This window comes from Panthera tigris, chromosome E3 (genome assembly GCF_018350195.1).
Source record: "Panthera tigris isolate Pti1 chromosome E3, P.tigris_Pti1_mat1.1, whole genome shotgun sequence".
Classification (NCBI taxonomy): domain Eukaryota; kingdom Metazoa; phylum Chordata; class Mammalia; order Carnivora; family Felidae; genus Panthera; species Panthera tigris.
In genome coordinates, this window is record NC_056675.1 from 4,258,689 (window position 1) to 4,286,134 (window position 27,446).

The following is a 27,446-nucleotide window of genomic DNA, read 5'->3' on the forward strand; positions in this document are numbered from 1 at the left end:
TTTTAAAGAGGGAGAGAGAGAATCTTAAGCAGGGTCCACACTCAGTGGGGAAGCCGACACGGGGCTCAATCCCACAACCCTGGGATCAGGATCACGACCTGAGCCTAAATCAAGAGTTGGACACTCACCCAACTGAGCCACCAGGTGCCCCTTAACTGTTTTTGGTGGGGGGGGTGAGGGGTGGTGGCCCTGGGTGGCTCAGTCGGTTGGGCATCTGATTTTTTTTTTTTTTTAACGTTTATTGATTTTTGAGACAGAGACAGAGCATGAACAGGGGAGAGCCAGAGAGAGAGGGAGACACAGAATCTGAAACAGGCTCCAGGCTCTGAGCTGTCAGCACAGAGCCCGACGCGGGGCTTGAACTCACGGACTGTGAGATCATGACCTGAGCCGAAGTCGGATGCTTAACCGAGCAAGCCACCCAGGCGCCCCTGGGCATCTGATTTTTTATTTCAGGTCATGATCTCATGGTTTCGTGAGTTCGAGCCCAGCATCTGGCTCCGCAATGGGAGCACGGAGGCTGCCTGGGATTCTCTCTCTCTGTCCCTCCCCGGTTCACCTTGTCTCTGTCTCTCTCAAAATAAATAAACTTAAAAAAAAAAAAACAGTTGAAACGGTAAACTGTGCTATGTATATACATCTCACGACGAAAAAGAACGCAGGGCCGTATGACCCGAAATCCAACATACATGTTATTAAGCAAAAAAGCAAAGCGCATATCAGAAAGCGCACAGGAGAAAACACTGTGTATCTGTTCATTTGTGAAAACAGAAAACAGAACGAATCACTGAGAACTGACAAGACCAGGTGTCTGGGGGGGGATGGGGTGGTAGCGAGGCGGAGGGAGGGGGCGTGGGGCGGCGCTTCTCCGAGGTCGCCGTCTGATAGAGCCCTGACTCCGAGCGCCACAGCAAGGCTTGGCTTCACGTACGGAAACACGGGACAAATAAAACCTCCCAGGACGCGGCGCGAAGGCAAAATGCTACGTGACACAGCGATAAAGGACCCCGACTGCATGACAAACAAGTGACATGAGCACACTGAAGGGGTGGGGTGCAAAGAACAACCCTGAGTAACTCCGGAAAGCAGGGACCGCGGGGGGAGGCCAAGAGCGTGAATACAGATTATCCTCCGGGCTCCAGGCGGTGGGCTGGCGACTCCCAAACTGCCTTAGGTGTGCGCCCGAGGGCGGAGCGGACCAGCAAACACCCTGTGGATGGTGACACCCAGACTGTTCAACGACAGGGAGGGAGGTCGTGAGGAAGGAAGAGGAGTCTGGGGGAACGGGAGCCCTGGGCTGCCGGGCTGGACGAGACGCGTCAGCATGAACCTGTCTTTGATGTGGATGCAAACGGGCGACGGGGACACACAAATATGGATGTGTGTAAGGACATACACACATCGGGGCGTCTGAGTGGCTCCGTCAGTTGAGCGTCCAAGTCTTGGTTTCGGCTCAGGTCGTGATCTTGCGGTTCAAGACACCAGGCCCAAGTCAGGTTCCGCACTGACAGTGCGAAGCCTGCTTGAGATTCTCTCTCTCTCTCGGCCCCTCCCCCACGTGCACACGGGCATACCCACTCTCTCTCCCAAAATAAATAAATAAACGTTAAAAAAAAGAACACGTAGGGGCGCCTGGGTGGCTCGGTCGGTTGAGCGACCGACTTCGGCTCAGGTCATGATCTCACAGTTCGTGGGTTCGAGCCCCACATCGGGCTCTGTGCCGACAGCTCAGAGCCCGGAACCTGCTTCAGATTCTGTGTCTCCCTCTCTCTCTGCCCCTCCCCTGCTCTCACGTGTGCAGGCTCTCTCTCTCCCTCAAGAATAAACATTTAAAAAAATTAAAGTAAAACAAAACAAAACAAAGAACATACACACCTCAATTTCCTACTGCGTCCATAAGGGGGCCTGGAGGCGGTGACACCCCAGCAGCAGTGAGCATACCCCACACCCGGCCTTGGTTTCTAATTCCAGCCTCTAATAAAAGGAGCCAGGCTCCATGAGGAAATGGTGGATTCCAGGACTGGGCCTGGAATATCTCGTAGTGACAGAAAAGGAAGGAAAAGGAAGAAAGGAAGGACAAGCCCAGAAAAGGAAGGGGCATGTCGAAGGGGGCACAGGACCCAACCTGAAAGAACACGCCCACGGCCAAATCTGGAACGATCTGTGCAAGCCATGAACGGTGTGAGCATGACAAAACCCCGCTGAATGAAACGAGTATCCACGAGTCCATGCTGAAACAAGTAGATGCCGAGGAAGTAAGGGAATGCGGAGAGGGGACAGGTTCCTTCTCAGAGCACAGCTCCGTTAACAAATGTGGGAGGAACGAAGGAAACAGACAACCATCACAGCCAGACGTCAAAGTAAAGCAACTGTCACTAGAAAGATCCGTCGGTGGATGCCAAGATTAGCGGGCAAAACTCCGACGAGAACCGGGGTATCTGCAGACTCTGTAAGTATCTCCCCACGAGATGCTTCTTCATTCGAAAGGGAATAACGGGCCGAGGGACCCGCAGACACCAATGAGAAGACGTGACAACACCCTGTGTCCCTGGCACACCACGCCGAGGACACAGCGTCACCGTGGGTGACGACGGACATCCTACCAAACACCTGGCCCGTGCTCTGCACAAAGCGTCAAGGTCATGAGAGACCAGGAGAGACCGAGGGCTGTCACGGGCCGAAGGCTAAGACGACGTGACTACCACTGTGACGAGGGCTCTGAATCAAACCCCGGGACGGGAAAGGACCAGGGCAGGCACTGAGGAAATCCTAAGCGTCACTCCTCATCTGGACGACCGCACCGTGGGGACGTGTGCGCTTGGTGGGGGAGGGGGACGGGGGGGAGGGAAACACTCTGCAGTTCGGCTGCCTGGAACTCGACCGTGGGGCAGCGGGAGCGCCCGGGAGGTGCGGCGCCGCCGCGAAAGGGAGCTGGCCTTCGTTCTCACGCCACCTCCGCGGGCGCCCTCTCGACCCAGGAAGCGGCCGCCTCTGCGCCAAGCCCTCGGGAGGAGCCGCGTCACCGGCGCGCCCCCACCCCACCCCCGCGCCCACTCACCTCCGGAGCAGGGACTGCTGCAGGCTCTTGCAGGTGGCCAGGGACTCCCCGGTGAACATGTGACACACGACGACGTGCAGGCAGCGCGCCATGAAGGCCAGCACGGCCTCGGGCTGGAGGGTGCCGCTGCGGGACACCAGGCAGAGGCGCTGCAGCGCGGAGCACTGGCTCAGCGCCTGGAAGAACTGGGCGTTGGCGCTGAAGTAGGGCTGCTCCAGCCTGCGGGGAGAGAGGGCGGTGTGAGACCACGCTGCTGCCGGACCCCCCCCCCCGCCCCCTGCGCAGGGGTGGGGGGGGGAGCCTCTCGCGAGGGGGGGCCAAGCGGGTCTCTGGGAGCCAGACCCAGACCAGCTGTCCCCACGCCTGTCTACGCCACAGTCCCCCGGGGCATCGGGAGGAGACACAGACCCCAGGGCCTTCCCAGCTGATCCCGAGTTGGGGGCAGACCCTGGAGGCCTGACACGACGGGCGAGCCACCGTACAGACCCCAGCCGGCCACTGCCCGGAGCCTGGCGACCCGCACGCGGGCTGGGCTGGCCGCTCGGCACCCCACCCACCTCAAACGCTGACCTGTCGGGCAGGGGGCGGGGAGCCGCGCTTACATGGGATCCCAGCCACACACTGCTGCCCGCGCCTGTGACACACAATGACAGGCTGAGGGCAGTGGAGGGGATCTGGAGGCCGGGGCCACTCCGGCCACGGAAGGGAAGGCGACAGATCCCTAGTCCTTCCGCCACGGAAGGAGAGGCGACACCGGGCAGATCCCTAGTCCTCCTGCCACGGAAGGGGAGGGGACACCGGGCAGGTCCCCCCGTAGATAGGGGCTGAAGGCAAACAAGAGCCAATCTACAAAACCGGGGCCTCGGCCACAGACAACCACAAAAGATGGGAGGTGCACCAGGTCCCACCTGCTTTAGAAAGACGGACGAGGGGCACCTGGGTGGCTCAGTCGGTTGAGCGTCCGACTTCAGCTCAGGTCACGATCTCACGGTTCGTGAGTTCAAGCCCCGCGTCAGGCTCTGGGCTGATGGCTCGGAGCCTGGAGCCTGCTTCCGATTCTGTGTCTCCCTCTCTCTCTGCCCCTCCCCCATTCATGCTCTGTCTCTCTCTGTCTCAAAAATAAATAAACACTAAAAAGAAAATTAAAAAAAAAAAAAAGAAAGAAAGACGGATGAAAAGAGGGGTGCCCAAGTGGCTCCGTCAGTTGAGCACCCAACTCTTAATTCCGGCTCAGGCAGTGATCTCGCAGTTTGCGAGTTCGAGTCCCACACTGGGCTCTGCGCTCAGTGCACTGAGCGCAGAGCCCACTTGAGATTCTCATTCTCTCTCTCTCTCTTTCAAAACAAATAAAATTTAAAAGAAGTAGGGGCGCCTGGGTGGCTCAGTCAGCTAAGTGTCCGACTTCGGCTCAGGTCGTGATCTCATGGTTCGTGGGTTCAAGCACCGTGTCGGGCCCTGTGCTGCCAGCTCGGAGCCTGAAGCCTGCTTCCGATTGTTTCTCCCTCTCTCTCTGCCCCTCCCCCGCTCATGCTCTATCTCTTTCTCAAAAAATAAACATTAAAAAAAATTTTTTAATAAAAACAAACATTAGGAAGGAAGTGAAGAAGAGAAAGGAAAAGAAAGGAAAGGAAAGGAAAGGGAAAGGGAAAAGGAAAAGGAAAAAGAAAAGGAAAAGGAAAAGGAAAAGGAAAAGGAAAAGGAAAAGGAAAAGGAAAAGGAAAGACACGAAGAGATGGGAGAGCCACAGTGGCTGTCGGACAGGGCCTTGGCACAGGCAGGAAGGAGTGCTGGAGCCTCCAGCCACAGGGATGAGAACAGGAAAGTGGTGTGGAGGACAATGTTCCAGAGCCTTCCAGACCCTTCTGCGCACCAGCCGGAAAGCCTAGAGGGCAGACAGAGAGATGTAGTGGGGACACACGGTTGGAGGTGCTGAGGACAATGGACAGGGCAGTTCAGCACCAGCTGGAAACACGGCTGCGGAACCAGCAGATGCCCAGATGTGCGGCAGGACGCCGGGCCGCAGGCCAAGGGAGCCCTCTGGAATGTGAGTCGGAGGAAGAGCAGAGGGCCGGGGAGAAGCTAACAGGATTGCGGGGGCCGCCAGGAGGAGGGCCGAGAGCCAGGAGAATGGGAAGAGAGGAGCTGGTGGGAGCTGTGTCCCCCCCCCACAGACAGGTGGCTGTCCTAGCCCCTGGCGCCCGTGAACGCACCTTACTTGGAAACAGGGTCTTCGCAGGGGGGACTTCGTTAGGATGAAGTCATGCTAGACTGGGGGCGCTGTAATCCAGTGGCCAGTTCCTTACAAGAAGGCCATGCAGAGGCACAGCAACGCAGGGACACCCAGGGAGAGTGCCATGTGACTGCAGGCGGGGACTGGAGTGACACGGCCACAAGCCAAGGACCGCCAAGCACTGCCAGCGACCGCCTCTAGAAGCCAGGGGACATGCCTGGCACAGGGGCTCCATCAGAGCCTCTAGGAGGAACCAGCCCTGCTGACACCTACAGCTCGAACCTCCGGCTCTCAGAACTGGACGTGAATCCAGGGCGCTCGGGTGGCTCAGTCGGTTGGGCGTCCGACTGGCTCAGGTCATGATCTCACGGTTCGTGGGTACGAGCCCCACGTCAGGCTCTGTGCTGACAGCTCAGAGCCTGGCGCCTGCTTCGGATTCTGTGCCTCCCTCTCTCTCTGCCCCTCTCCTGCTCATACTCTGTCTCTCTCTCAAAAATAAACATTTTTTTTTAAATTAAAAAAAAAAAAAAAAACCCTGTGCGTGAATCCGCTTGTGCTGTGGCGGTTTGTGAGGGGAGCCCCAGGACCCTAACGCAGAGGCCGAGCAGACTCACAGATACCTCCCTGGTCAGTTACACACACGCCCAAGACAACCACGTGAGCAGAGACCAACATGTGTCCCCCTGTGTAAGACCTTCCCAGAGAAAAACGTAAGGATTATCCCTGGAGAGCAGAGCTCGGCTCCAGAAACTTCCTTATGTCACTGCCTTCAGCAGGACTTCCGTCCATCTTAGACACACACAGTCATCACTTGATGATTTTATTTTTTTCCACTTGATGCCCTTAAAAAGCTTGCTCAGAGCCTCTGTCCCCCTCTTTCTGCCCCCCCAAAAATAAATAAACATTTAAAATAGGGGCGCCTGGGTGGCTCAGCCAGTTAAGCGTCCAACTTCGGCTCAGGTCATGATCTCACAGTCCATGAGTTCAAGCCCCGCATCGGGCTGTGTGCTGACAGCTCAGAGCCTGCAGCCTGCTTCAGATTCTGTCTCCCTCTCTCTTCTGCCATTTTGCCACTCACGCTCTGTCTCTCAAAAATAAATAAACATCAAAAAAAATTTTTTTAATTAAATAAATAAACAGCTTGCTCTGAGGGGCAGGGGAGTAAAAAAGAACAAAAAGCAGCTCGCTCCGGCTGCCGTGGGGGGTGACGCCGGTCACCTGGCCAGAGCGGCTCCAAGGCTGTGGCAGCACAGAAGCTCGTGGAGGCGCCGGCCCGAGCAGCAGGGCAGTGGCCGTGGCCAGCGGGGGGCCTGGATGGATGATGCGGATCTGGGCCCGTGTGTGGGGAACCGCAGCCCACGGAGGGCCCGGCAGACAGCGGAGGCCCACAGGCAGCTGAAACCCGCTGCCTCCCGAACGCGCGGCGGGGGGTAAAGGGGCAGAGGACAAGATTTGTCAGGAAGGTGCTTCCCTGCCCCTACCAGGCTTCATCGGTCTTTGGGTCGCCTCCTTCTGAGCCGGATGACTGACAGCAGGACACTGTACAAGGGCGGCCACCAGGCAGCAGGCAAGGTCCTTTCTCCGGGAGCCTCCAAGGCCACCGACGGACTCGAGACAGATGGCGGGAGAGACTCGGCCGGCCCCCGCGGGCAGCCAGGTCCCAGAGACCAAGTGCAGGACCGCGCCCGGCGGGGCTGCAGCCTCCACTGAGAGGACACTGCTGTGCATGCGCTGGGTGCCCCTGTCCCTCTCCCTAGGATCCCCTAAGTGTCCCCAAGGCCGGCCACGCTAATCCACCTAGCAGCTCCTCCCAGGGCCCGGGCGCCGCGCAAAAACTCCTCGCAGAAACCCCAGGTCAGACCCGGGACATTCTGTCTCTCTGAGTCATGGCCCAGTGGCTGCGGGCAAGACCTCCATCCCTATGCAGGATCCACAGAGACCTCCCGGCCAGGTTGGTGACCTCCTGGGACACTGCCGACAAGGTGGTAAGCAGTCGTGGATGCTCATAAAAGGAGACGTTTCCAGGATGAGCAAGAAATGCCCACCCCCATCCCAACAAGGCAGTGGGTCTGCTCTGGGGACAGAGTGTCCCCGTCCAAGCCCCCAGGTGGAGGGAGACCCGAAATGCTCTGAATGCAACACCTTCAGAACGGCTGATCCAACCAGGACTGGGTGTAGGGCAGTGGATGGGCGCTCCCCAGTTCTCAAAGCCTAAAAAGACCCAATTGGTCATGCACTAGGTCCCCATCACCCCGACACCTGGGGACACTACCAAGTTCCAGGACAAAAGGAGAGAGGTTTTCAAAAAGCGGTCTTTGAGGAAAAAAAGAGCAATCCCGGCTATCTACAGCAGCCACCCGACAGAATATCCCCCAACAATGGAATGTTCTAACCTGAGCTGTGCAGTAGGGGAGCCACCACTCACTGAAATGTGGTTCATGAGACAGGTTTTTAATTTTATTTTATATTTATGGGTGCCTGGAGAGCTCAGTCGGTTAAGCATCCGACCTCGGCTCAGGTCATGATCTCACCGATGGTGGGTTCGAGCCCCAGGTGGGGCTCTGTGCTCACAGCAAAAAGCCTGGTTGGGATTCCCTGTCTCCCTCTCTCTGACCTTCCCCCACTCTCAAAAATAAACACTGGGGTGCCTGAGTGGCTCAATCAGTTAAGTGTCTGACTTCGGCTCAGGTCATGATCTCACGGCTTGTGGGTTCGAGCCCCGTGTCGGGCTCTGTCCTGACAGCTCAGAGCCTGGATGGAGCCTGCTTAGGATTCTGTGTCTCCCTTTCTCTCTCCTCCTGCCCCGCTGGCACGTTGACTCTCTCTCTCTCTCAAAAATGAATAAACATCTTCTTTTATTTACTTATTTTTTTTGAGAGAGAGAAAAGAGAGAGAGTGCATGCACAAGAGGGGGAGGGGCAGAGAGAGTGAGAGAGACAGGATCCGAAACAGACTCCAGGCTCCAAGCTGTCAGCACAGAGCCCGACATGGGGCTCGAACCCACAAACCGTGACATCATGACCTGAGCCGAAGTCAGATGCTCAACCGACTGAGCCCCCAGGTGCCCCGAGCTTCTGACTCTTGATCTCCAGGTCACAAGTTTGAGCCCCACATTGGGGGTGGAGATTACTTTAAAAAAACAAAAAAATGCATATGAGTAGAAATGCTACTAAGCTCCTGACACACTAACATTGTGGGGAGGACAGTGGGTCCTTCTAGAGTACGATCACAAGAAGTCTCACGTTCACTCCCCCATCAACAGTGGAGACTCAGGACGTGTGAGGGAAGAGAAGAGCGGCACTCAGTGTGTGGCAGGAGGGAGCCCCTGGCAGGGCTGTTCTGGGCTCCAATGCTAGAGAAAGGACCCCCCTGGGGCAGCCACAGCCATCAGAGATCCGATGTCAGCAGGTGCCCCTTGGCAGAGATGTGAACACGGGCCTCCCCCCACCCCCAGACCCACTGAACGAATTTCATCGGTAAGGAAAGGACCCCAAGAGCCGTGAGCAGAGAGCAGTGCCTCTCCGAGAAGCAATGGTGGCTGTGTGCAGTCCTCGTTTACCCAAAGGAAGGCCAAAGTAACAGCCAAAGTCATGCAGGGCCCAGACGGAAAGCGAATGTCATCCCGGTTATAAGCGTGAATTTTCTGAAAAGTTGACTTTTCTTGAAAAAAAAGTCTAAATATACTATTTCATTCTATCTTTCAAAGGCAAATTACTCTCTTTTTTAAATATTTAAAATTTTTTTCTTTTCAATTTGAGAGAGAGAGGGAGAGAGATGGAGCGAGAGAGAGGAAGTGTGTGCACACGCAAGCAGGGGAGAGGGACAGAGAGAGAGAGAGAGAGAGAGAGAATCTGAAGCAGGCTCCACACTCAGCTTGGAGCCTGACTCAGGGCTCAATCCCACGACCCTGGGATCATGACCTGAGTCGAAGTGGAGAGTAGGACGCTCAACCGACTGAGCCACCCAAGCGCCCCTATTCTTCTTTTTTTTTAATGTTTATTTGTTTTTGAAAGATACAATGCAAGCAGGGGAGGGGTGGAGAGAGAGGGAGACGGGGGATCCCAAATGGGCTCTGAGCTGTCAGCACAGGGCCCGACGCAGGAGTCGAACCCACAAACCATGAAATCATGCCCTGAGCCAAAGTTGGTTGTTCAACCGGCTGAGCCACCCAGGCACCCCAAAGGCACCCCTACTCTTTTAAAAGTCCTAAGGTAAGCATCCCTTTGCAGACCTGAAAGTGGGAAAACGGGAGGGGCTGAAGTCCAGAACCCTGACCGCGGTCTCTGGCTCGTCCCTGAGGAAGAACAGGCCTGTGGCGCTCTGGCCACTAGGTGGCGCTGTGGGTCCATGCTACCCACCGGAGACGTAGCGGATCTGGGTTTCAAACCAAGTAAACAGAGTGTGTTCACACAGCCTTTTAAACAGTTTTCAACCAGCCGGCCACTTCCGGGCTCTCCCACTCTGAAGGAAGCCACCCGTGACAGGTGTTTGGGATGGGGGCAGGCCTGTCCACTCCACCAGCTGCCTGGACAAGGGGGGGTGGCCCGTCCAAACCTCCCCCCGGCTCCCCGCACGGCCTGGTGGCAGAAATGGCCGGGTGTCGGTGGCTGCCAGTGCCTGCCCTCTGGTCAGAGGGTGAGGAAAACGATCCACCGGAATCACTTTTGCCTCGGGAGGCAGTCGTCCCCCTCAGCCGCGCCTCAACCTTCCGCTCAGCTCAGGGAGGATCTGGCCTCCAAAGCCCACTCCCTGAAAGGCAGCCTGGTCTCCTGAAGGTTCTGTGGGCACAGGAAGGCGCTCGGGGAGCGTCCCCTATCAGCCCACCCACCTCCGGAGGGCCCGGGCCTCGAGGGCGGTCCTGGGACGACCTCCAGGGCCTGGCTCCAAACCAGTCCTCTCACTTCCATCCAGACGCCGCCCTGGTTCTGAGGTCGCGAGCAGCCCGGGGTGACTCAGGGTGATGCCTTCCCCTCCCTCCCCCAGGAGGCAGGGCTTCATCAGCCCTGGGAAAGAAGGCGCCCTGCTCTGTGCGGCGTGGGCTCCTCTCCCTGCCGAGGTGCGTGCGAAACGCGAGGCGCTGTCAGCACGACGTGTTCCCGCACCACCTCCCCGCGGGAGGGGTCCTGGCTGCGTGGAGGCCGCGCCCCGCCAGGAGTCCTGATGGGCCTCGCTGATGGGCACAGCGGTGGCGGCACCGGCCACCTCAGGGACGTTCTGCCGGGAAGTGCGGGAGCTGCCCGGGGAGATGTAGCGTGCCGGTGTCTCCGGAGCACGGGACGCCATCTCCTTTCTGCAGCTCCTGCCCACGGCAGGCGGGCAAGTGCCACCTGCTCCTGTCCCTCAGCCTCCCTGGGCTCGGCTTGCCGCAGAAGGCGAGAATCCAGGGGAACGGGGCCATTTGGCTGCGTTTTAGAAACTGGTGTTTGTTCTGAACAGGCAGTACCCAGCTCTGATCGGACACGGTTCTCGGCAGCCAGCGTGCACAGAGAGTCCATTATGAGCGGCGGTCAAGTTCCCGGGCCGACCTACAAAACCCATCTAGCCCGGGCCCCACAGGCCTCCCCAGCCACCGAACTCCCGCACAGCCTTGCTCCTGGGGAGGACCTGAGCCACAAGGGTCACGTTCCAGCTGCAGAAGCCACTCAGGACCACTAAATGCTGCTGTGTTACCCCGCTCAACGCTCAACAGGCCCTGTGAGGCAGGAAGTGCCACAGACCAGCTGTGTGGCTCAAGCAAGCTCCTTAATCCTCTGGGCCTCACTTTCCTCATCTGCAAAAGGGGACAATAATAGCTCCACTCCCGGGGTCGTTCAAAATGTCAAAGGAGTCAACACCTATGAGTGCGGGAAAAAACAGCTGGCAGCCGTCACAAGTACACCAACAGGATCCAACAGCAGTCACTTCCTACAGTCCCTTCCTCTAGCTTCTGGAACACCTTCCCCCTCCATCTGCCGGCTCCCTGCCTCCCTGCCGGCTCCTGCTCAGTCGGCTTTGCTGATTCTTCCACCTCCTGACTGGGTGACCCCGGGCCCGGTCTGTGGTCTGCTTAGTTCCACGTGCTGGCTGGAGTCCACCGCCTCTCAAACTCTGGGACACACGTGCACAGCTGTGCCCCACAGCCTCCCCATCGCAGATGATGACGACCGCATCAGCCCAAATGCTCGGGCCGAAAGCGTCAGCATCGTCTGGACCCATCCTTGAGCCCTCCCACCCGCCCCACGTATCTGATCAATCAGCAAATTCTTGGGTCTCTCCCCGAATGTCTGACACGGCCTCCCCGACAGTGACAGCACCCCTGCTCCTGCCCTGGCCCCAGTCTGTTTCAGTACAGCGGTGTGACCTGCCCTTCTGCTCCCCTCCAGTCACACGGGCTCCTGGCTGCTCCCGAAACACCCGACACACCCCATCTCGGGACCCTGGCATTAACTCGGCTCTGTCCAACAAAACCTTGTGTGCAGATGGGAACAATCTCCATGTGTGTTCTGTCCAACATGGAAGCCACCAGCACATGCGGTTCCCGACCGGCTGAAATGTGGCTAATACCGCTGAGGAACTGTACGCTTGATTTGACTCCATTTTTACTCATTTAAAAGTAAGCGCCCGTCTGGCTCAGTCGGTTAAGCGTCCGACTTCGGCTCAGGTCATGATCTCATGGCTCGGGGGTTCGAGCCCCGCGTCGGGCTCTGTGCTGACAGCTCAGAGCCTGGAGCCTGCTTTAGATTCTGTGTCTCCCTCTCTCTCTGCCCCTCCCCTACTCATGCCTGCTCTCTCTCTCTTTCTCTCAAAAATAAATAAACATTAAAAAAAAAATTTTTTAAAGAAAGAATTATCGTGGGTATTACAGGTGCTAACCCTGTTCTGTAGGCCCTCCAGGTACAAAGTGCTTTGCTCTCACCAGCCCCACTTTACAGGTGGAGGATCTAGGAGCAGGGTGAGGCAGGCAGAGCCAGTCCGAAGGGGGCCTGTGTTAGGCGTCCAGCAGCCCAGGGAGCCGGCAGCACCTGCCATGTCCAGGTAGCCCCACAGGCAGCAGACATGTAACGCTGTGGACGTGAGGCAGGCATTTGGGGCAGAGATTCTGACTACTTTGACTTATTAAATTAGGTGCTGTATTTTACTTAATTTCATTTTCATCGACTTCCGTTTTTATCAAACACTCCCGGACGATGACCAAACACTCCCCAATAGCACGGCCAGAAAAGGCACAAGGTTTAATGGGTTGGCAAGAAAGAAAAAAGAAAAAAAACCAAACAAACAAAACCCCGATCGCAAAGAGGAGAGATCCAGAAATACCTTGACTCAGAATTTAGTGAAATTAGAACTCAGGTGTTCACCCGCCCCCAATTTTGGGGAATGTTCAATTCCTCCTAATCTCAAGACTCCCAACAGGTTAACAGGGTTGCAGACCCGGGGAGTTTTCTGTTTGCTAAATATATACCAGGACCCATCTGCAGCTTTGAGCGAAATGTGGCCCGCTGACCGCATGCTGATCACCGCTCCTTCCGGAAAGGCCAGCGATGTGACGGCAAAGGCCCAAGAAAAAGCAAGGTGGGACAAGGCACTGGACAGAGAAGGACCAGTGGAGGAGGGAGCAGATTCCTGCTGCTGCAGATACAGAGGCAAAAAGACAGGCATCCAAGCCTCTGACGTCAGAGAGGCCCGTCCCATGAAGACGGTGGTGGAGGGGGCCGCCCGCTGCAGCCGGGGCCCCTCCTCCGTCCCCGGCGGCTGATGCCACACCCCAACCCGGCAGGAGAGGCGCCCAAGCCACAGAAATTAACAGAGAGGATGGAATTTGGGCCACAAGGCAGAGGTGGGCAGGAAGGGGGACGTCGGGGGGGGGGGTGGCAGGAAGTAAAGAGCAGGCCTGCGGTCCTCACTCCTCCAACCTACCCGGGCACTCCGCACCTGCGGCAGGACAGAGGGTCCCAAAGGTCCCTGCAATGGGAACAGCAACGCTGCCCAGCGAGCGTCCTTAACCGTTTCGTGACGCCTTGTATCACCCCTGGGCAAGGCCGAACGTGGCTGGGGAGGCCGCGGCCAGAGCCAGGCACACACCGCACCTCAAAGTTCCCGGGAGGTTAACTTTGACTCAGGTCTAAACCAGGGGGTTCTAACAACACAGCATTGCGATTCTCGAAGCGAGGGTAACTGGAACGCACGGGACACGGCATGGACAACTGCCCCCTCCCCCAAATACGGGGTTCCGTGGACACTCGGGCTAACGACCGAAGCCGCACATCCAGGGTGTGTGGATCCGACACGGCGGGAAAACACGGAGGCCTACTCTCCCTGCTCTGCCGGGTCGGATCCTGGGATTCTCACCCCCGACGGCAGGGCCTCAGGAGCCGCAGTGTGGATCGCGCTTGGAGGGAGAGTGGACAGACGGCAGGCACAGCCTGCAGAGGACCCCTAGAAGGCTCCAGAGCGGGAGCGGCAAAGCACTCAGCCGGCCCCATTTCCTGTCAGAGGACGCCTTCTGAGGGGAAAGTGGAAGCCTGCAAAGGCACAGTGGTTTCCATTTGGCACGACCTGGGGCCAAGGTCAAGCTCTGGAGTTCGACTGAGCTGGGTGAACCTCAGCTCCTCCTTCAAGCTTCCACTACTTCGTCTGTGAAACGGGAACGATGAAGGGCTGTCACGGGGACTAGACGGTGCCCGACAGCCCCTGGCTTAGCACCTGGCACTCGGCAAAAACGCAAAGTGCGCGCTGACCACTGTGGGGACAGTGACACACACACGCGCCTCAGTGCTCCTGCTCTCGCGCCACCCACCAGCCACCCCACAGCTCCAGCCTGACAGGGAGACCAGCTGAGTGATCTGAGCCCGGCCGCTACATCCTCCCCAACCTGAAGCCCCAGCAGAGCTGGCATCCGCCCCACCATACCTTCCAGTAGATTCTGGGAAACAGTGTGATTTTTCAAGCTCAGCGCAATTTTTCAAGACCAGATCTGTCAAGATTTTCAAACATGTCTCAGGTCAACCAAGGCTTACCCTGTATTTATTTTTTTAAGTTTATTTTATTTTATTTTTAAAGCTTATTTATTTATTCTGAGGTGGGGGGAGAAGTGTGTGTGTGTGTGTGGGGGGGGAGAGAGAGAGAGAGAGAGAGAGAGAGAGAGAGAGAGAGAGAGAGAGAGAGAGAGAGAATCCCAAGCAGGCTCTGCACTGTCAGCCCAATGCAGGGCTCAAACTCATGAAACTGTGAGACCACGACCTGAACCGAAATCAAGGGCCGACGCTTAACCCGCTGAGCCGCCCCGGCACCCCCAAAGGCTTACCCTTTCGATGCTCACAAGAACCCCCCTCACTCCACGGCTCAATTCAGCGAGAGTCCGCTGTGTCTGGACTCTTAGGACAGCAGCCTGGGTGGGTCCTGCCCCTCACCCTCTCCTCTCTCAGATCAGCCTGCCACCTCGCTCTGGGCCGCTGTCACCTGCCTACAGCAAGCACCGCCCCCTTTCAGCGCCCCTGTCTCCGGCTCCTCCGGTCCGGGCGGGTGCCAGGGGGGCCTTTCCCAGCCGGAGACGGGACTGCTCCCTCCGCCGGCTCTAGTGCGTTCACCTCACCTGGCTGCCCGCCCCACCTCACCCGTGCTTTTGAGCACCCGGTGTGTCTGCAAGACCCCGGGGCCCCGGTACATGCCTCCCGCTTTTCCAGAAAGCCTTGGCCTCGAGTCTCCTCCCAGCGCCCTCTGACTCTTGGCTTCAAAAAGCACACAGTCGGACGGAAAGCCCCGAGTTCGGCTCCTGGCACCACCCCTCACCAGCTCCGCTACGTGGGGCAACAGCCGCCTCCTGGGGTCGTCGCGAGGACTGACCAGGACCGCGCACACAGCGGCATCTTCTAGAGCCACCACTCAAACGACCGACCGCAGCGATGCGGACACGCCTGCCTCCCGCCCCGGCCTCCGCCCCCTGCTGCCTCCCTGAGTCTCGTCACCGCACCCCAGCCCCGGTCGGGCCCCACCGCCCCCCAGGCCCTCGGCGGCTAGAGGACAGCCCGCCCCTCCTCCACCCCGGCAGACGGGCAGCAGGTACGCGAACGTCTGCCACGCGAGGGCCCGAGCCGCTCACGTCCCCCTGCCTCCTCTCAAGCCTCCGAAGGGCCGGCGGCGGCCACGGCGGAGCCGCCAGGCCCCCTCACCTGAGGTCCTTCAGCCGCTTGCAATGCTTCAGCATGTCCGAGAGGGCGGACGTGTAGACCACCTTCCCCATCAGGCCCAGGTTGGCCAGCGACAGGGACTGCAGCTGCTGGCACTGCAGGCCGATGCTGACCAGCCCGGAGCCCGTCAGGATGCCGGGCAGCTGGGCCAGCGTCAGGTGCCTCAGGAAGGCCAGCTGGCCGACGGCGGCCACCTCCGAGTCCCCGACGCTCTGCGCCCGGCTGCAGGGCGGGAGGGAGTTGCGGATGGCGGGCTCGTTGCGCGGCATGGCGGAGGAGAAGCTGGACCCGATGAGCTCGAGGCGTTCCAGAAAGGGCACGTTCTTCAGCAGAGCCCAGAACACGGAGGAGGGCTGGGGGGCCGCCTGCCCCGGGAGGGGGCCGGAGTACGACGGCACGCCGATGCGCACCTTCTTGCCGAAGCCGCGGGGCACGGCGTGCGGGGCGGGCTGGGCCGGGGCGCGGTCGGCCCGCGGCGCCGCCTCGGCCACGGAGCACACGGGCAGGGACAGGGAGCGCAGGCGGCGCAGCCGGGCCAGCAGCTGGCAGAGGTGGCGGCCCGGGCCGTCGGCGCTGTGGTGGTGGGCGGCCGACAGGTTGAGGTGCTGCAGGTTGTGGCAGGACGCCACGAGCGTCTCCAGGATGCCGCTGTCGATATCGTCCTCCGCCTTGCGGAGCAGCGAGTCCGGGGACAGGCAGTGCACGCAGCCGCTGAGGTTCAGGCTGGCCAGGCTCCGCAGGTCCCTCCCGCCGTTGATGACCCGCTGGATCAGGTGGCCGCCGGACAGGGCGCAGCGGCTGAAGCTGAAGTAGAAGGGGTTGTTGAACTTCATGTGCTGGAGGAGGGACGAGCCGTTGAGCCAGGACTTGGGCAGCTGCAGGGCGTCCAGCGCGACGTTGCGGGCCATGGAGTCCAGGAGGTTCTTGGTGGCCCCGCTCTCGGCGAAGCTGCCGGGCACGGAGATGAGGAAGGCGTGGAGGTTCTCGGGCGTGCGGTCGCTGAGCACGGCCAGGTAGAGCCGCACCACCTCCTGGTTGATGTAGCCGGGCGCCAGGCGCGCGTAGAACACCCGCAGGTTCTGGTAGTGGGGCACGTTGCTCTGGCCCACCATGAGCTGGCCCGACAGGACGGCGCCCTCCCGCGTGCGGTCGAGGATCTCGAAGTAGAGCAGCAGCTTCTCAAGGCTGGTGCAGCAGGGCACCACGCCGTACGAGGGCGTGTACAGCGTCTGCTTGAGCTCCCGCACGCGGCTCAGCGTGGCCTTGCACTCGCCGCTCAGCTGGCCGGCATCGAAGCCGGGGCTCACGTCGATGGCCAGGGAGCGCAGGTGCTGCAGGGCCGACAGCATCTTGGAGAGGCGCACGGAGGTCAGGTGGCAGCCCGACAGGTTGACCTTCACCAGGCCGCGGCAGCGGGCGACGTGCTCGATGGTGGCGCCCGACAGCCAGTAGCAGCCGGCCATGTTGAGCTGCTGGATCTCGCGGCCGATCTCCTTCACCACCTGCTTCACCTTGTCCTCGCTCGCCTGCGGGACGGGACGGGACGGGACGGGGAGGGGCGGGGAGGAAGGAAAGGGGCTGAAGGCACCGGGCAGCTCCTTCCCCTTCATCCCTCGGCCCACACCCTCCCCCTCAGCAGTGGACAACCCGGAGCCTCGAGGGGCCCTGCAGGGGCTCTGCGCTCCAGCAGAGGAGGGACACCGGAGGGGAGAGCCGGCCCCTGCCTCCCCTCCCCACAGGCCTACCGGAAGCCGCAGTCGAGAACCCCCAGCTGGGCGCGAATGTAAACCGGTGCAGCGGGTGTGGAAAAGTGTGGTGCCGCCTCCTTAAGCTAAAGCCAGGGTTACCATGTGACCCAGCAACTCCGCCGAGGGAATGGAAGACACAGGGACTCGATCCGTGCCCGTCACGCACACGGCAGCACTACCCACAGCAACAACGGGTGGCAACAACCCAAACGTCCACCAACAGACAGAGGATAAACAAAAACGCGGTCCACGCACGCAAAGGAGTACCGTTTGGCCACACGGTGACGCTCTGACACGTGCCACAACATGGTGAACCTGGAGGACGTGACGCTAGGTGAAACAGGCCAGTCCGAGAAGATCCCATGTTGTGTGACTCCACTCACAGGAAATACCCACAATAGGCAAATTCACCAACGGAAAGCAGAGCAGAAGTTACTAGGGGCCGGGGAAAGGGGCATGGCGGTCACCGCTTAACGGATCCAGAGTTTCCGTTCAGGGTGATGGAAAAGTTCCGGAAACACTGACGATGGATGCACGACACCACAAAGGTAATCCTGCGTACCGGACAGCGTCGTGCACTTAAAACCGGTGAAGACGGTAAGTGTTATTCCGTGATGCGGGCGGGAGCGGTGTTCGAATCACGCGATGAAGTCGTGGCCTGGAAACCCGACCTGGCTGTCGCTGCCCTTTACATCGTAAGCATTTTCACAACATTAAATATTCCTCAAAAATATTCCTCACCGCTTAGGTGAGCCACATTACGTCTGGTCATGGAAGCCAGCGGCCGACAGCTGCCCGTCCCAGCTGTGCCAGCGAGGCCTTCAGAAACCACACTGCCTCGAGCACCCGCGCACGTCACGTTCGTGCATCCGGATCACTGCTCTAAGCTAAACTCGCGCACGCACAGCCGCGCAGGGGCAGGACACACGCATCGGAAATGCTCCAGATACACTGTGCCGGGGCAGATGCCCTTCCCTCTACAGGAAAGAACCCTCACAGGCAGGAAGCCTGACCCTGGCTCTGGGGAGTGGGCTCAGCCGCCCCCCACCCCCGCCCCCAGCAGAGAGGGGCACAGTGCGTTCTCCCGTAAAGAGCCAAGCTCTGGAGGGGCCTCGCTCTGGGTTCAAATGCACGGCTTCACAACAACCGTAAGGAAACCTTCCCACGGTCTCCTAAAACTTGGGGCTAGGTCAAGTCCTCTATTTTTATCTTTAAGATATGTCGTCAGTTGACTTTCAACAAAAGGTGCAAGGCAATCATGCAAAAGAATGAAACCTTGCCATCTGTGACAACACGGATGGGTCTAGATGGTTTAATGCCGAGGGAAATAAGTCAAATACCGCATGATTTCACTCATACGTGAATTTAAGGAACAAAAAAGCAGGGGTGCCTGGGTGGTTCGGTCAGTTAAGCGTCCAACTCTTGGTTTTGGCTCAGGACATGATCTCGTGGTTGGTGGGTTCGAGCTCCACATCTTTGCTGATAGTGCAGAGCCTGCCTGGGATTCTCTCTCTCCCTCTCTGCCCCTCACCTTCTCACTCTCACACAAAAAGAAATAAAACATTTTCTTTTTAATTTTAAAAAATAGGGGTGCCTGGGTGGCTTAGTCAGTTAAGCATCTGACTTTCTGCTCCAGTCATGATCTCATGGCTTGTGCGTTCAAGCCCTGCATCAGGCTCTGTGCTGACAGCTCACAGCCTAGAGCCTGCTTCGGATTCTGAGTCTCCTTCTCTCTCTCTGTCCCTTCCCCCGCTCACATTCTGTCTCTCTCTCTCTCTCTCTCAAAATAAATCAACATAATAATAGTCAATTTTTTTTAATTAAAAAATAAATAAATAAAAGAAACAAAAGAGCAAAGGCAAAAGAGATAGGCAGACAGACAGACAAACCAAGAAACAGACTCTTAAGTACAGAGAACGAACTGATAACTGATGGTGACCTGAGGGGAGGGGATGGGGAAATGAGAGAAAGAGGTGACAAGGAGCACACTTGGCATGATGAGCACAGGGTGACGTATGGAAGTGTTGAATCACTAAATCGTATACCTGAAACTAATATAACACTGTATGTTAACTATACTGGAATTAAATATATATAGAATAAAAAAAAATTACAGGGCGATTTAACAAGGAAAGGACGACCCTGTCGATAAGTGATGTTGCAACCGTGAGGAGCCACGTGCAAAAAAGGAGCCCTCGATCCCTACCTCACACCACATACAGAGACGAACACAACAGGGATTGGACGCATACCAGAAGAGCTAAAGCTGTAAGACTTCTGTAAGACAACAGCAGAAAATCTTCACGACCTCAGGTCTAACAAAATTTTCTTCAACAGAAATGCGAGACACACGAACTCAGAAAAAAAAAAAAAATCAATAAATTGTACTTCAACTTAAATTCAAACGCTTATGCTCTCAAAAGATCCCGTTAAAAAAAGAGGAAAGGCAAGCCAGACTACGAGAGAAAGTACGACACAGGCACCCGACAAGGGACGCAGAGTACGTGAGAATTCCTGTAACTCCACGAGAAGAAGCCTTACGCAGCTGCTTCGGGAAAGAAGATACACCAACAGCCCAGCCCCGGACGGAAACAGCACTGCTGCCATCCCAGCGCCCTTCCCCCGCGACGCCAGGTGAAAAGGCACAAGGCGACACCCACCCTGGCCGTCAGAGAGTGGCCTGGTGGGAAGGTCGCGCAGCAGCTGAAGCCCGGCACGCGGCTGCTGGGGGGCGAGATGGGGCCTCCCCCGCACCACCGAAGTGCCAACACCCGCCGCGGACCCGGCAGCCCGCTCCTGGGGTACCTGCCGGGAGGTTGGCCTCCCTCCCAGCACCGCATCCACCCACCGAGCCTGCGCCCTCCCCCCGGGGGCCACACTGGCCGTGCCTTCTGGTCTCTAGCTTTTATCACCTAACCATGTGTCTCGGAGGTTGAGCAGGTCAGGACTCGGAGCTCCCACCTTCTTTGTCACCAGCCGCACGGCGCCCCCCTGCCAGGCCGTGCCGGTCCTCGGAGGGGCACGTGGGCCGTCCCCATCCCCGCCCGCGGGCCAGCACCACCTCGCGACCCGCGCCTCACCTCATAGTCCTTCTGCAGCAGCACAGTGTGGGTAAGGCTCTTGTCCAGGCACAGAACTGCAAGCTTCCGGCAGGTGCGCCGGACGTTCAGAACCAGGTCTGTGCTGGGCACGTGGCTCAGGATGTGCAGGAGGATCTCATCCGAGAAGCCGAGAAGGTGGGCGCCCACCGCCATAGTGGCCGCTGCAGGGGGCGCGTCGCCCTCGTTGGACGTGTCCTGTAGATAAGGGGGGGCGGGGAGAAAGACACCGAATTCCCACGGGATCCCTGAGGTGGCCTTCAGCCCGGCCTCCTCGGCCAAGGACAGATGCCAAGAGAAGCCGTCAGCACAGTCTGTGGGAAAGAAGGTACTTTCACCAAAACCCTTACCTGCGGAGCCAGAGCCCGTGCCATCCAACACCCCCTTTCGCATCTGCACACCAGGGTCTCTCCTCAAAAGAGAGGCAAAATGAAATTGCAATTTTTTTCCAAATGTAAGAGACCGTTCCCACTAAAGGTCTCCCATCAAGCCCGCCAAGTTGCGGACTCCACTTCTGACCATCGGCCAACGTTCTCCATTTGGGAAGGAGGCTCTTCTCCCGCGCCCCCCAGCCTCACGCTATATTCTTAACATGCTCGGGTAGCAGGAGTCTATCAAGAAACAATAGAGGTGGGAAAAAAAATAAATAATAAGAGGGGCACCTGGCGGGTGGGGCGAGGGGGGGGGCTCATCCAGTTAAGTGTCTGACTCTCAATTTCGGCTCAGGTCACAATCTCATGGTTCCTGGGTTCGAGCCCCACATCAGGCTCCGTGCTGACAGCACAGAGCCTGCTTGGGATTCTCTGTCTCCCTCTCTTTCTGCCCCTCCCCCACTCAAGCTCTCGCTCTCAAAATAAACATTAAAAAAAAAAAAAAAACCAACGAAGACTGGGGATAACAACATGTCTTCACCTGTTGGGGTTGCTGGGATGGGCGTCAGGCCCTCAAACAGTGGCAGACAGCAGCTCTTTGCAGCACTGCCATTAAGGAAGGGCAGTATAAAGTCCTTATAAAGAAGAAATCGCACCTCCTAGACCGACGTCTTTACATTGCCGAGGCTACTACTAGATGATGGGAACTGCACAATTTACCCCCACTTATCACACTATCTGGCTAGAAACTCGGACCAGTACTTCCCGTAAGATGTCCACACATTTCACTGTGTTTCTGTAAATATCTGCAAAAGGTTTTCTTCCGTGATGCGGGCCTCCCGCCTCTCCTGGGCTGATGTGTACAACCCAGCGGGAGAGGGGGCTCACCCTTCATCAGTGTGACAGGAAATTCCCAAGTCAAGGGCAAAGGGACTGGAGGCTCTCAGGGGAGCCCATGGTGGGGAGGGATCCCCGTATCTTCCCGGCACTTCCCAGAAGGGATCCTCTTGCCTCTAAAGCACCCTCACCGAAGGGGTGCCTGTCTGACCGCTCCCAGGAGAGGGCACCCAGGATTATTTCCACCGCCTGTCTCCAAGCCCCCCTCCTCCAACCAGACTTTTCTTCTGTACAGATGTGCACCGATGGAAGCCCTGAGACCTGGAGAGCCCTGCTGCTGCTGGGGCAACCGTGAAGTCTGGGAAGGGAGAGCCTGCCTGCACACCCCACACAGCCTCCAAGGCTCTCCCGGGCTCTGTGACTGGAGCCCCCTTCTCTGTCCCACCAAGTGTTCCCCAAGCCTGGGAAAGGGTTTCCGCAAACATTTCCCACGGTGGAACAGCACGGGCCCTTCCCATGTGCCTTCACTGCCCCCTTTCCATCTGAGGTGCCTTCGATCCTGTCCCCCTCCTCCCACGGTTTGTGAGGGTAGACGACAGCCGTCAGACCCAAGTCCGCAGTGTTCTGGGTTGCTGTATTCTGGGGCTAGTGTTCTCAACCATTAGTGACTTTCCGTAGCTTGGCGCGTCCCAGAGCCAATCATAGGGATCACCTAGGCATGTGTTACAAGTGATGATTCCCAGGGGCACCTGGGTGGCTCAGTTGTTTAAGCATCTGACTTCAGCTCAGGTCATGATCTCATGGTTCGTGGGTTCGAGCCCCACGTCGGGCTCTGTGCTGACAGCTCAGAGCCTGGAGCCTGCTTCACATTCTGTGTCTCCCTCTCTCTCTGACCTTCCCCCATTCATGCTCTGTCTCTCTCTGTCTCAAAAATGAATAAACGTTAAAAGATTTTTTTTAAATAAATAAATAAAAATAAGCAAAAAGACTTAAAAATATTTTTAAAAATAAAATGTAAGGGGGAAAAAGTTTTATGCACTTTTCAGAACGTAACATTTCACAAAAAAAAATTTTAAGCAAAGACAAAACAAAACAAAAAAACAAAACCTCAGGCAGAATTAAGTAATGAAACTTCAGTGCGTGCCTGCCCCAAAATCATCCCCTCCCAGATGTTCACATTGGGCAACCCAAGAAATCATAGGTCTCACAAATCAACCGAAGAGGTGTCTGGAATGATCTAAATAAATCAAGGGGAGAGACAGATGAAACAAGGATAATCATGTGTTAACAACTATTAACTCTGGGCAATGGGAGGGCACCTGGCTGGCTCGGTTGGTGGAACATGTGACTCTTGATCTTGGAGTTGTGAGTTCAAGCCCCACACCGGACATAAAACTTACTTAAAAAAACAAATAAAGAGGGGTGCCTGAGTAGCTCAGTCGGTTAAGCGTCTGACTTTGGCTCAGATCATGATCTTGCAACTCGTGAGTTCGAGCCCCGCACTGCACTCCTCACTGGCAGTACAGAGCCTGCTTGGGATTCTCTTTCTCTCTCTCTCTCTCTCTCTCTCTCTGATAAATAAATAGACTTAAAAAGAAAAAAAGGAACACTAAATGCAAAAAAAAATTTTTTTTCAATAACTGGCCAATGGACCTAACAGAAAGGCTCATTATAGCGCTCTTTCATGATGTAAAATTGTAAAATATAGCATATTTTACATCATAAAACCTTTGTTAAACCACAACACCAATCTCAAGAGGTGCACAATTTTATGGGTTTCCATAAATTTTCTGTCCCACTTCTCAGGTCTCTGTTTCTCTTAGCAATTTCTAGAATGTCCCCTGCCTGCCTCGTGCCTCTAAGCCTTTCCACAAGCTGTTTCCTTCCACCAGACAGGCCACCACACAGGAAAACTGCTCCTGTCAGAACTTTGGCTCAAAGGCTCAAATGCAACGAAGCCCTCCCAGCATCCGGCACCCCGCTTACCTCACCCTCACCGTGCTCATCACCGCTGGACCAGGTACCCTCCTCCCCTCACCCCAGCCTCATCGGATGACGCTTATTTCCTCACTAGGCCAGGAATGGCTCCTGAACGGGGATCATTTTTTAATTTCCAAGAGTTAAAAAAACACCGAACCAGGTGAGGCAACGGACCACGGCTTCAGAATCATTTGAAGCATTACAAAAACCGCAGACCACTACTCCCAGAAACTCTGGAAGCCATCCTGGGCATCTGCATTTTAAAGCCAGCAATGAGGGGCGCCTGGGTGGCTCAGTTGGTTAAGCATCCGACTCTTGATTTCCGCTCTGGTCATGACCTCACGGTCGGTCGTGAAACTGAGCCCCACATCGGGCTCTGTACTGACAGCGTGGAGGTTGCATGGGATCTTCTCTTTCCCTCTGCCCCTCTCCTCTGTTCACCTGTGCACATGCGCACTCCCTGTCTCTCTCACACAAAAATAAACTTAAAAAAATAAAAATAAAAACAAACACCTTTCAAAGCCAGTAATGACTTTCAAAATCAGACCACCTCATCTGGAATCCTACAGCGGGGATGGCTGCACAACCATGTGACTATGTTTTTCAAAACCACTCTGGGGCACCTGGTTGGCTCAGTTGGTAGAGCATGCAACTCTTGATCTCAGTGTTGTGAGTTCAAGCCCCACGTTGGGCATAAAGCTTACTTTAAAAAGATAAATAAATTTAAAGCTGTGGATTTTATTTATTTATTTATTTATTTATTTATTTATGAGAGCGTGCAAGCAGGGGAGGGGCAGACAGAAGGGGACAGAGGATCTGAAGCAGGTTCTGTGCTGACAAGCTGACAGCAGCGGGCCAGATGCGGGGCTCCAACTCAACGTAAGATCATGACCTGAGCCCAAGTCTGACGCTCAACCGACTGAGCCACCCAGGTGCCCCCTAACACTGTGAATTTCATGGTATGTGAACTATACATCAACAAATAATCAATAGACCATCCCAGAAGGGACCTTGATTTCCATCCCCAGGGTAGAAAGAGACGGCCCTCTCTCCTCTCAACTCAAGAGCCGCCCACAAAGCAACGAGAGAGGCCTCACTGGCCAGGTCGCTTCAAGGAACACAGGGGCCTTTGCGCCAGCCCCCCGGGGCCCCGCAAGTACACACAATTACCTGAATCTAGAGCTGCAGCTTTCCAGCCCTTCAAACCTCCCACCAGTCTGCAGGTATGTCCCACAGTCCCACACCGTCCTTCTCAATCAAGGGGCCACTTCTAAGCCTAATTCACTTCAAAGGAAGAGGCGCTGTCACCAACACCCAGCCCCGTTCGAAAAACACTTGAACCTCTGACTCCAGTTCCCCAGAGCCTAGGTAAGCCCCTAAGACAGGAAGTGCACTCAAGGGTCCAAGTCCCACGTGCTACATATACACACAGGTGCACACAAATACACATAAAGAAAGGCAGGAAGCAACAATAGGAAAGACACTAGTCAGAATCCGAACCCCCATACCTCGGTATGCAGATAAAATACCTTGCACCACGTTACAGGGACTCAGACCCAGACTTGTGGAGCGCTGGGGAAGGAATTCTGAGCTAAGTCAAAAGTCTCCCAGGTGAAACGGCCCTTCCTCCATTACCCCCCAAGTCACACAAGCAGGCACAGAGCAAAGTGCTGAAAAGGACTGAAACTGAGCATTCAAAGATAGAGGATGGGGTGCACAGCGGGCATGGAAGAGGGAAGTCTCGCAGCTCCAAGGGCTGAGCCCAGGTACATGGGAAAAGGGCCTGAGAGGCCTAGAGGAGCCTGAAAACTCTGGGGGCGCAGAGGAGGGGAAGAACTCTGGCGATCACGACTGCGGGGCTGGGAAAGGGCTGGAAAACCCAAGGAGGAGAGAGCTCGTGCCTTCGGAACGGAGTGGTGAGGACCCGGGAGGGATGGGGGCGGGATGAGGCAAGGATGGGGCAGGGGGCAAGGCCAAGACAGGGATGGGAAGGACCCGGCGAGGCCGAGGCCAGGGTCGGGGCAGGAAGGACCAAACAGGGCAGACGCCTGGGCTGGGGTGGAAAGGGCCAAGCGGCACCGAGCTGGGGGTCGAGGTCGGGACGGGAAGGATGGAGCGGGATAGGCGGCTGGATGGAAAGGACGCAAGGGGACCGGGGAGAGATGGGAAGGCCCGAGCGAAGCCAAGTCCGCGCGGCAGGAAGGGGAGCGGAGAGAGGCGCCGGCCGTACCTCTCCGGAGCTGGCCATGTCGAAGGCGGGCGGGGCCGCGGCCGCGGGAGCCGCAGCCCCAAGGCCTCCCCCTGGCCCGCCAGGGATGCTCAAAGCCGGCGCGTCCGCGACTCCACAGAGACCCCGGGAGGGGGCGGGGGCTCCAGCCACTTCCGGCGCCTGCTGACGCACTTCCTCTCGCCAGTCGGCCTGTCCCGCGCGGCCGCCATGTTGGGTGCGGCGCCCGTGCCAGAGGTCCTGCTAGGGCGCGGGGTGAGCCCGAGAGGACCCCGTCAGCTCAGCCGCAGCTGGCTCTCTGGCCTGGCTCCTTTCCCCCTCGTCTGCTCTCTGCAGGCTCCTTCCCAGCCCCACTGGCCTCTTCCTGTCCGGGCAGCACTCTCCTGCCTCCAGGCCTTGGCCTTTGCGTCCCCATGCCTGCAAGAACCACCCGCGGGGAGCGGGGCCCCTGCCCACCGTGCAGAAGACAGCCTCCCCTCCTCCACGTCCTCACATTCCCACACCTAAATTTGCTCCTTATCCTGTATTTTTTCTTCATAGCTCTTGGCACTGTCTGACCTACTGTGTCTTTTTCTTTTCTTTTTTCTTTGTTGTTCTCTTCCTGTACTCAGGGGCAGGATTCCAGGTACCTAGGATGCTGCCTGACGCGTAATAGGCACTGAATAAATACTTGCTGGGTAAATGAACAGGTGGCTGATGTGCCCTCACCCCTTAACGCTTTGTATATAAAAATCATTTACTCATAAAAATCCGTGGGGGAAAAACTGGGGTCAGAATTGGTGCTGACTCCTGAGTGACCTTAAGCGTGTGTATGTTTCCTGTGGTTGGTGGAACAAAGGGCCACGATCTGGGGGCGGGGAGGGAGGGGGGGGTTAAACCACAGAAATGTATTCTCTCACAGTTGTGGAGGCCAAAAGTAGGAAACAAAGATGGTGATTGGGCCATGTTCCAGTGGCTCTCAGGAAGAATCCCTTCTTGCTCTTCCTAGCTTTGGGTGATGGCCAACAATCCTTGGCTTGCAACTCTATGGCTCCCAAGTTCTTCCTCTGTCTTTGCAGGGCCATCTTGCTTTCTTGCAGGGGCGGGGGGGGGGGGGGGGGGGGGCGGGGCGGCGGGGGCGTGTTCACACATTTGTATCCTTTCTTATAGGCACCTGTCATGTTAGATTTAGAATCCATGTTAATCCAGGGTGACCTTATCTTAACTAATGACATATGCAAAGAGCTTGCTTCCAAATAAGGTCACATTCTGAGGTTCTGGGCGGAGGTCAATCTTTGGGGGACACGTATTCAACCTAGTACATCAGGTTTCATATCCTACTCTGCTGGGGCCTCATTTTCCTCCCACTTCATTGGGTTGAGCCTTTTGTATCAAGAGGCCTTTGTATCAAGATGAGCTTCTCCTGTGGGTGGACCATCCTGGGGGCAGGCACAGTCTTTGCCTCAAAGAGTTCATGGTTTAGTCAACAGTTAAACACAACTTCAGGCATAACAAGAGTGTTAATGGAGATCCCATTGTTTACTATTGGAGTCTTGACAATGGAGCCCAACTATGACCTAGACAGGTATCTGGAGTTTCCCAGAGGCCCAAGGTTTCTCCTCCCGTCCTCCTGACTCCGGGACCCATTCCTTCTTTTCCCCTGTAATCTGTAATCAGGTATGTTTTTTATTGTCATGCAAATGTTTATTTTCTGTCCCCTGTCTAGAGGCCGCTCGCTTTTAGGCAAACAGGCTT

General features: G+C 56.8%; 1 protein-coding gene across 4 annotated transcripts in view; it reads right to left on the minus strand.

Moving 5' to 3' along the window:
• Positions 1–25,835, minus strand: part of FBXL18 (F-box and leucine rich repeat protein 18) — a 49,225-nt gene extending 23,390 nt beyond the window's left edge. Inside the window, exons 1-4 of one of the 4 annotated variants that reach the window (XM_042971133.1) lie at positions 20,648–20,837; positions 20,280–20,495; positions 15,434–16,977; positions 3,059–3,277 (exon numbers count right to left, since the gene is read on the minus strand). In XM_042971133.1, the coding sequence (XP_042827067.1) occupies positions 3,059–3,277; positions 15,434–16,977; positions 20,280–20,495; positions 20,648–20,671 (2,003 nt within the window). In that variant the 5' untranslated portion in view covers positions 20,672–20,837. Of the gene's footprint in view, positions 1–3,058; positions 3,278–14,043; positions 14,239–15,433; positions 16,978–20,279; positions 20,496–20,647; positions 20,840–25,715 lie in introns of those variants that run through there. The other 3 variants (XM_042971132.1, XM_042971131.1, XM_042971134.1) reach the window with 3 other exon arrangements.
• Between the last annotated feature and the right edge of the window lie 1,611 nt (positions 25,836–27,446).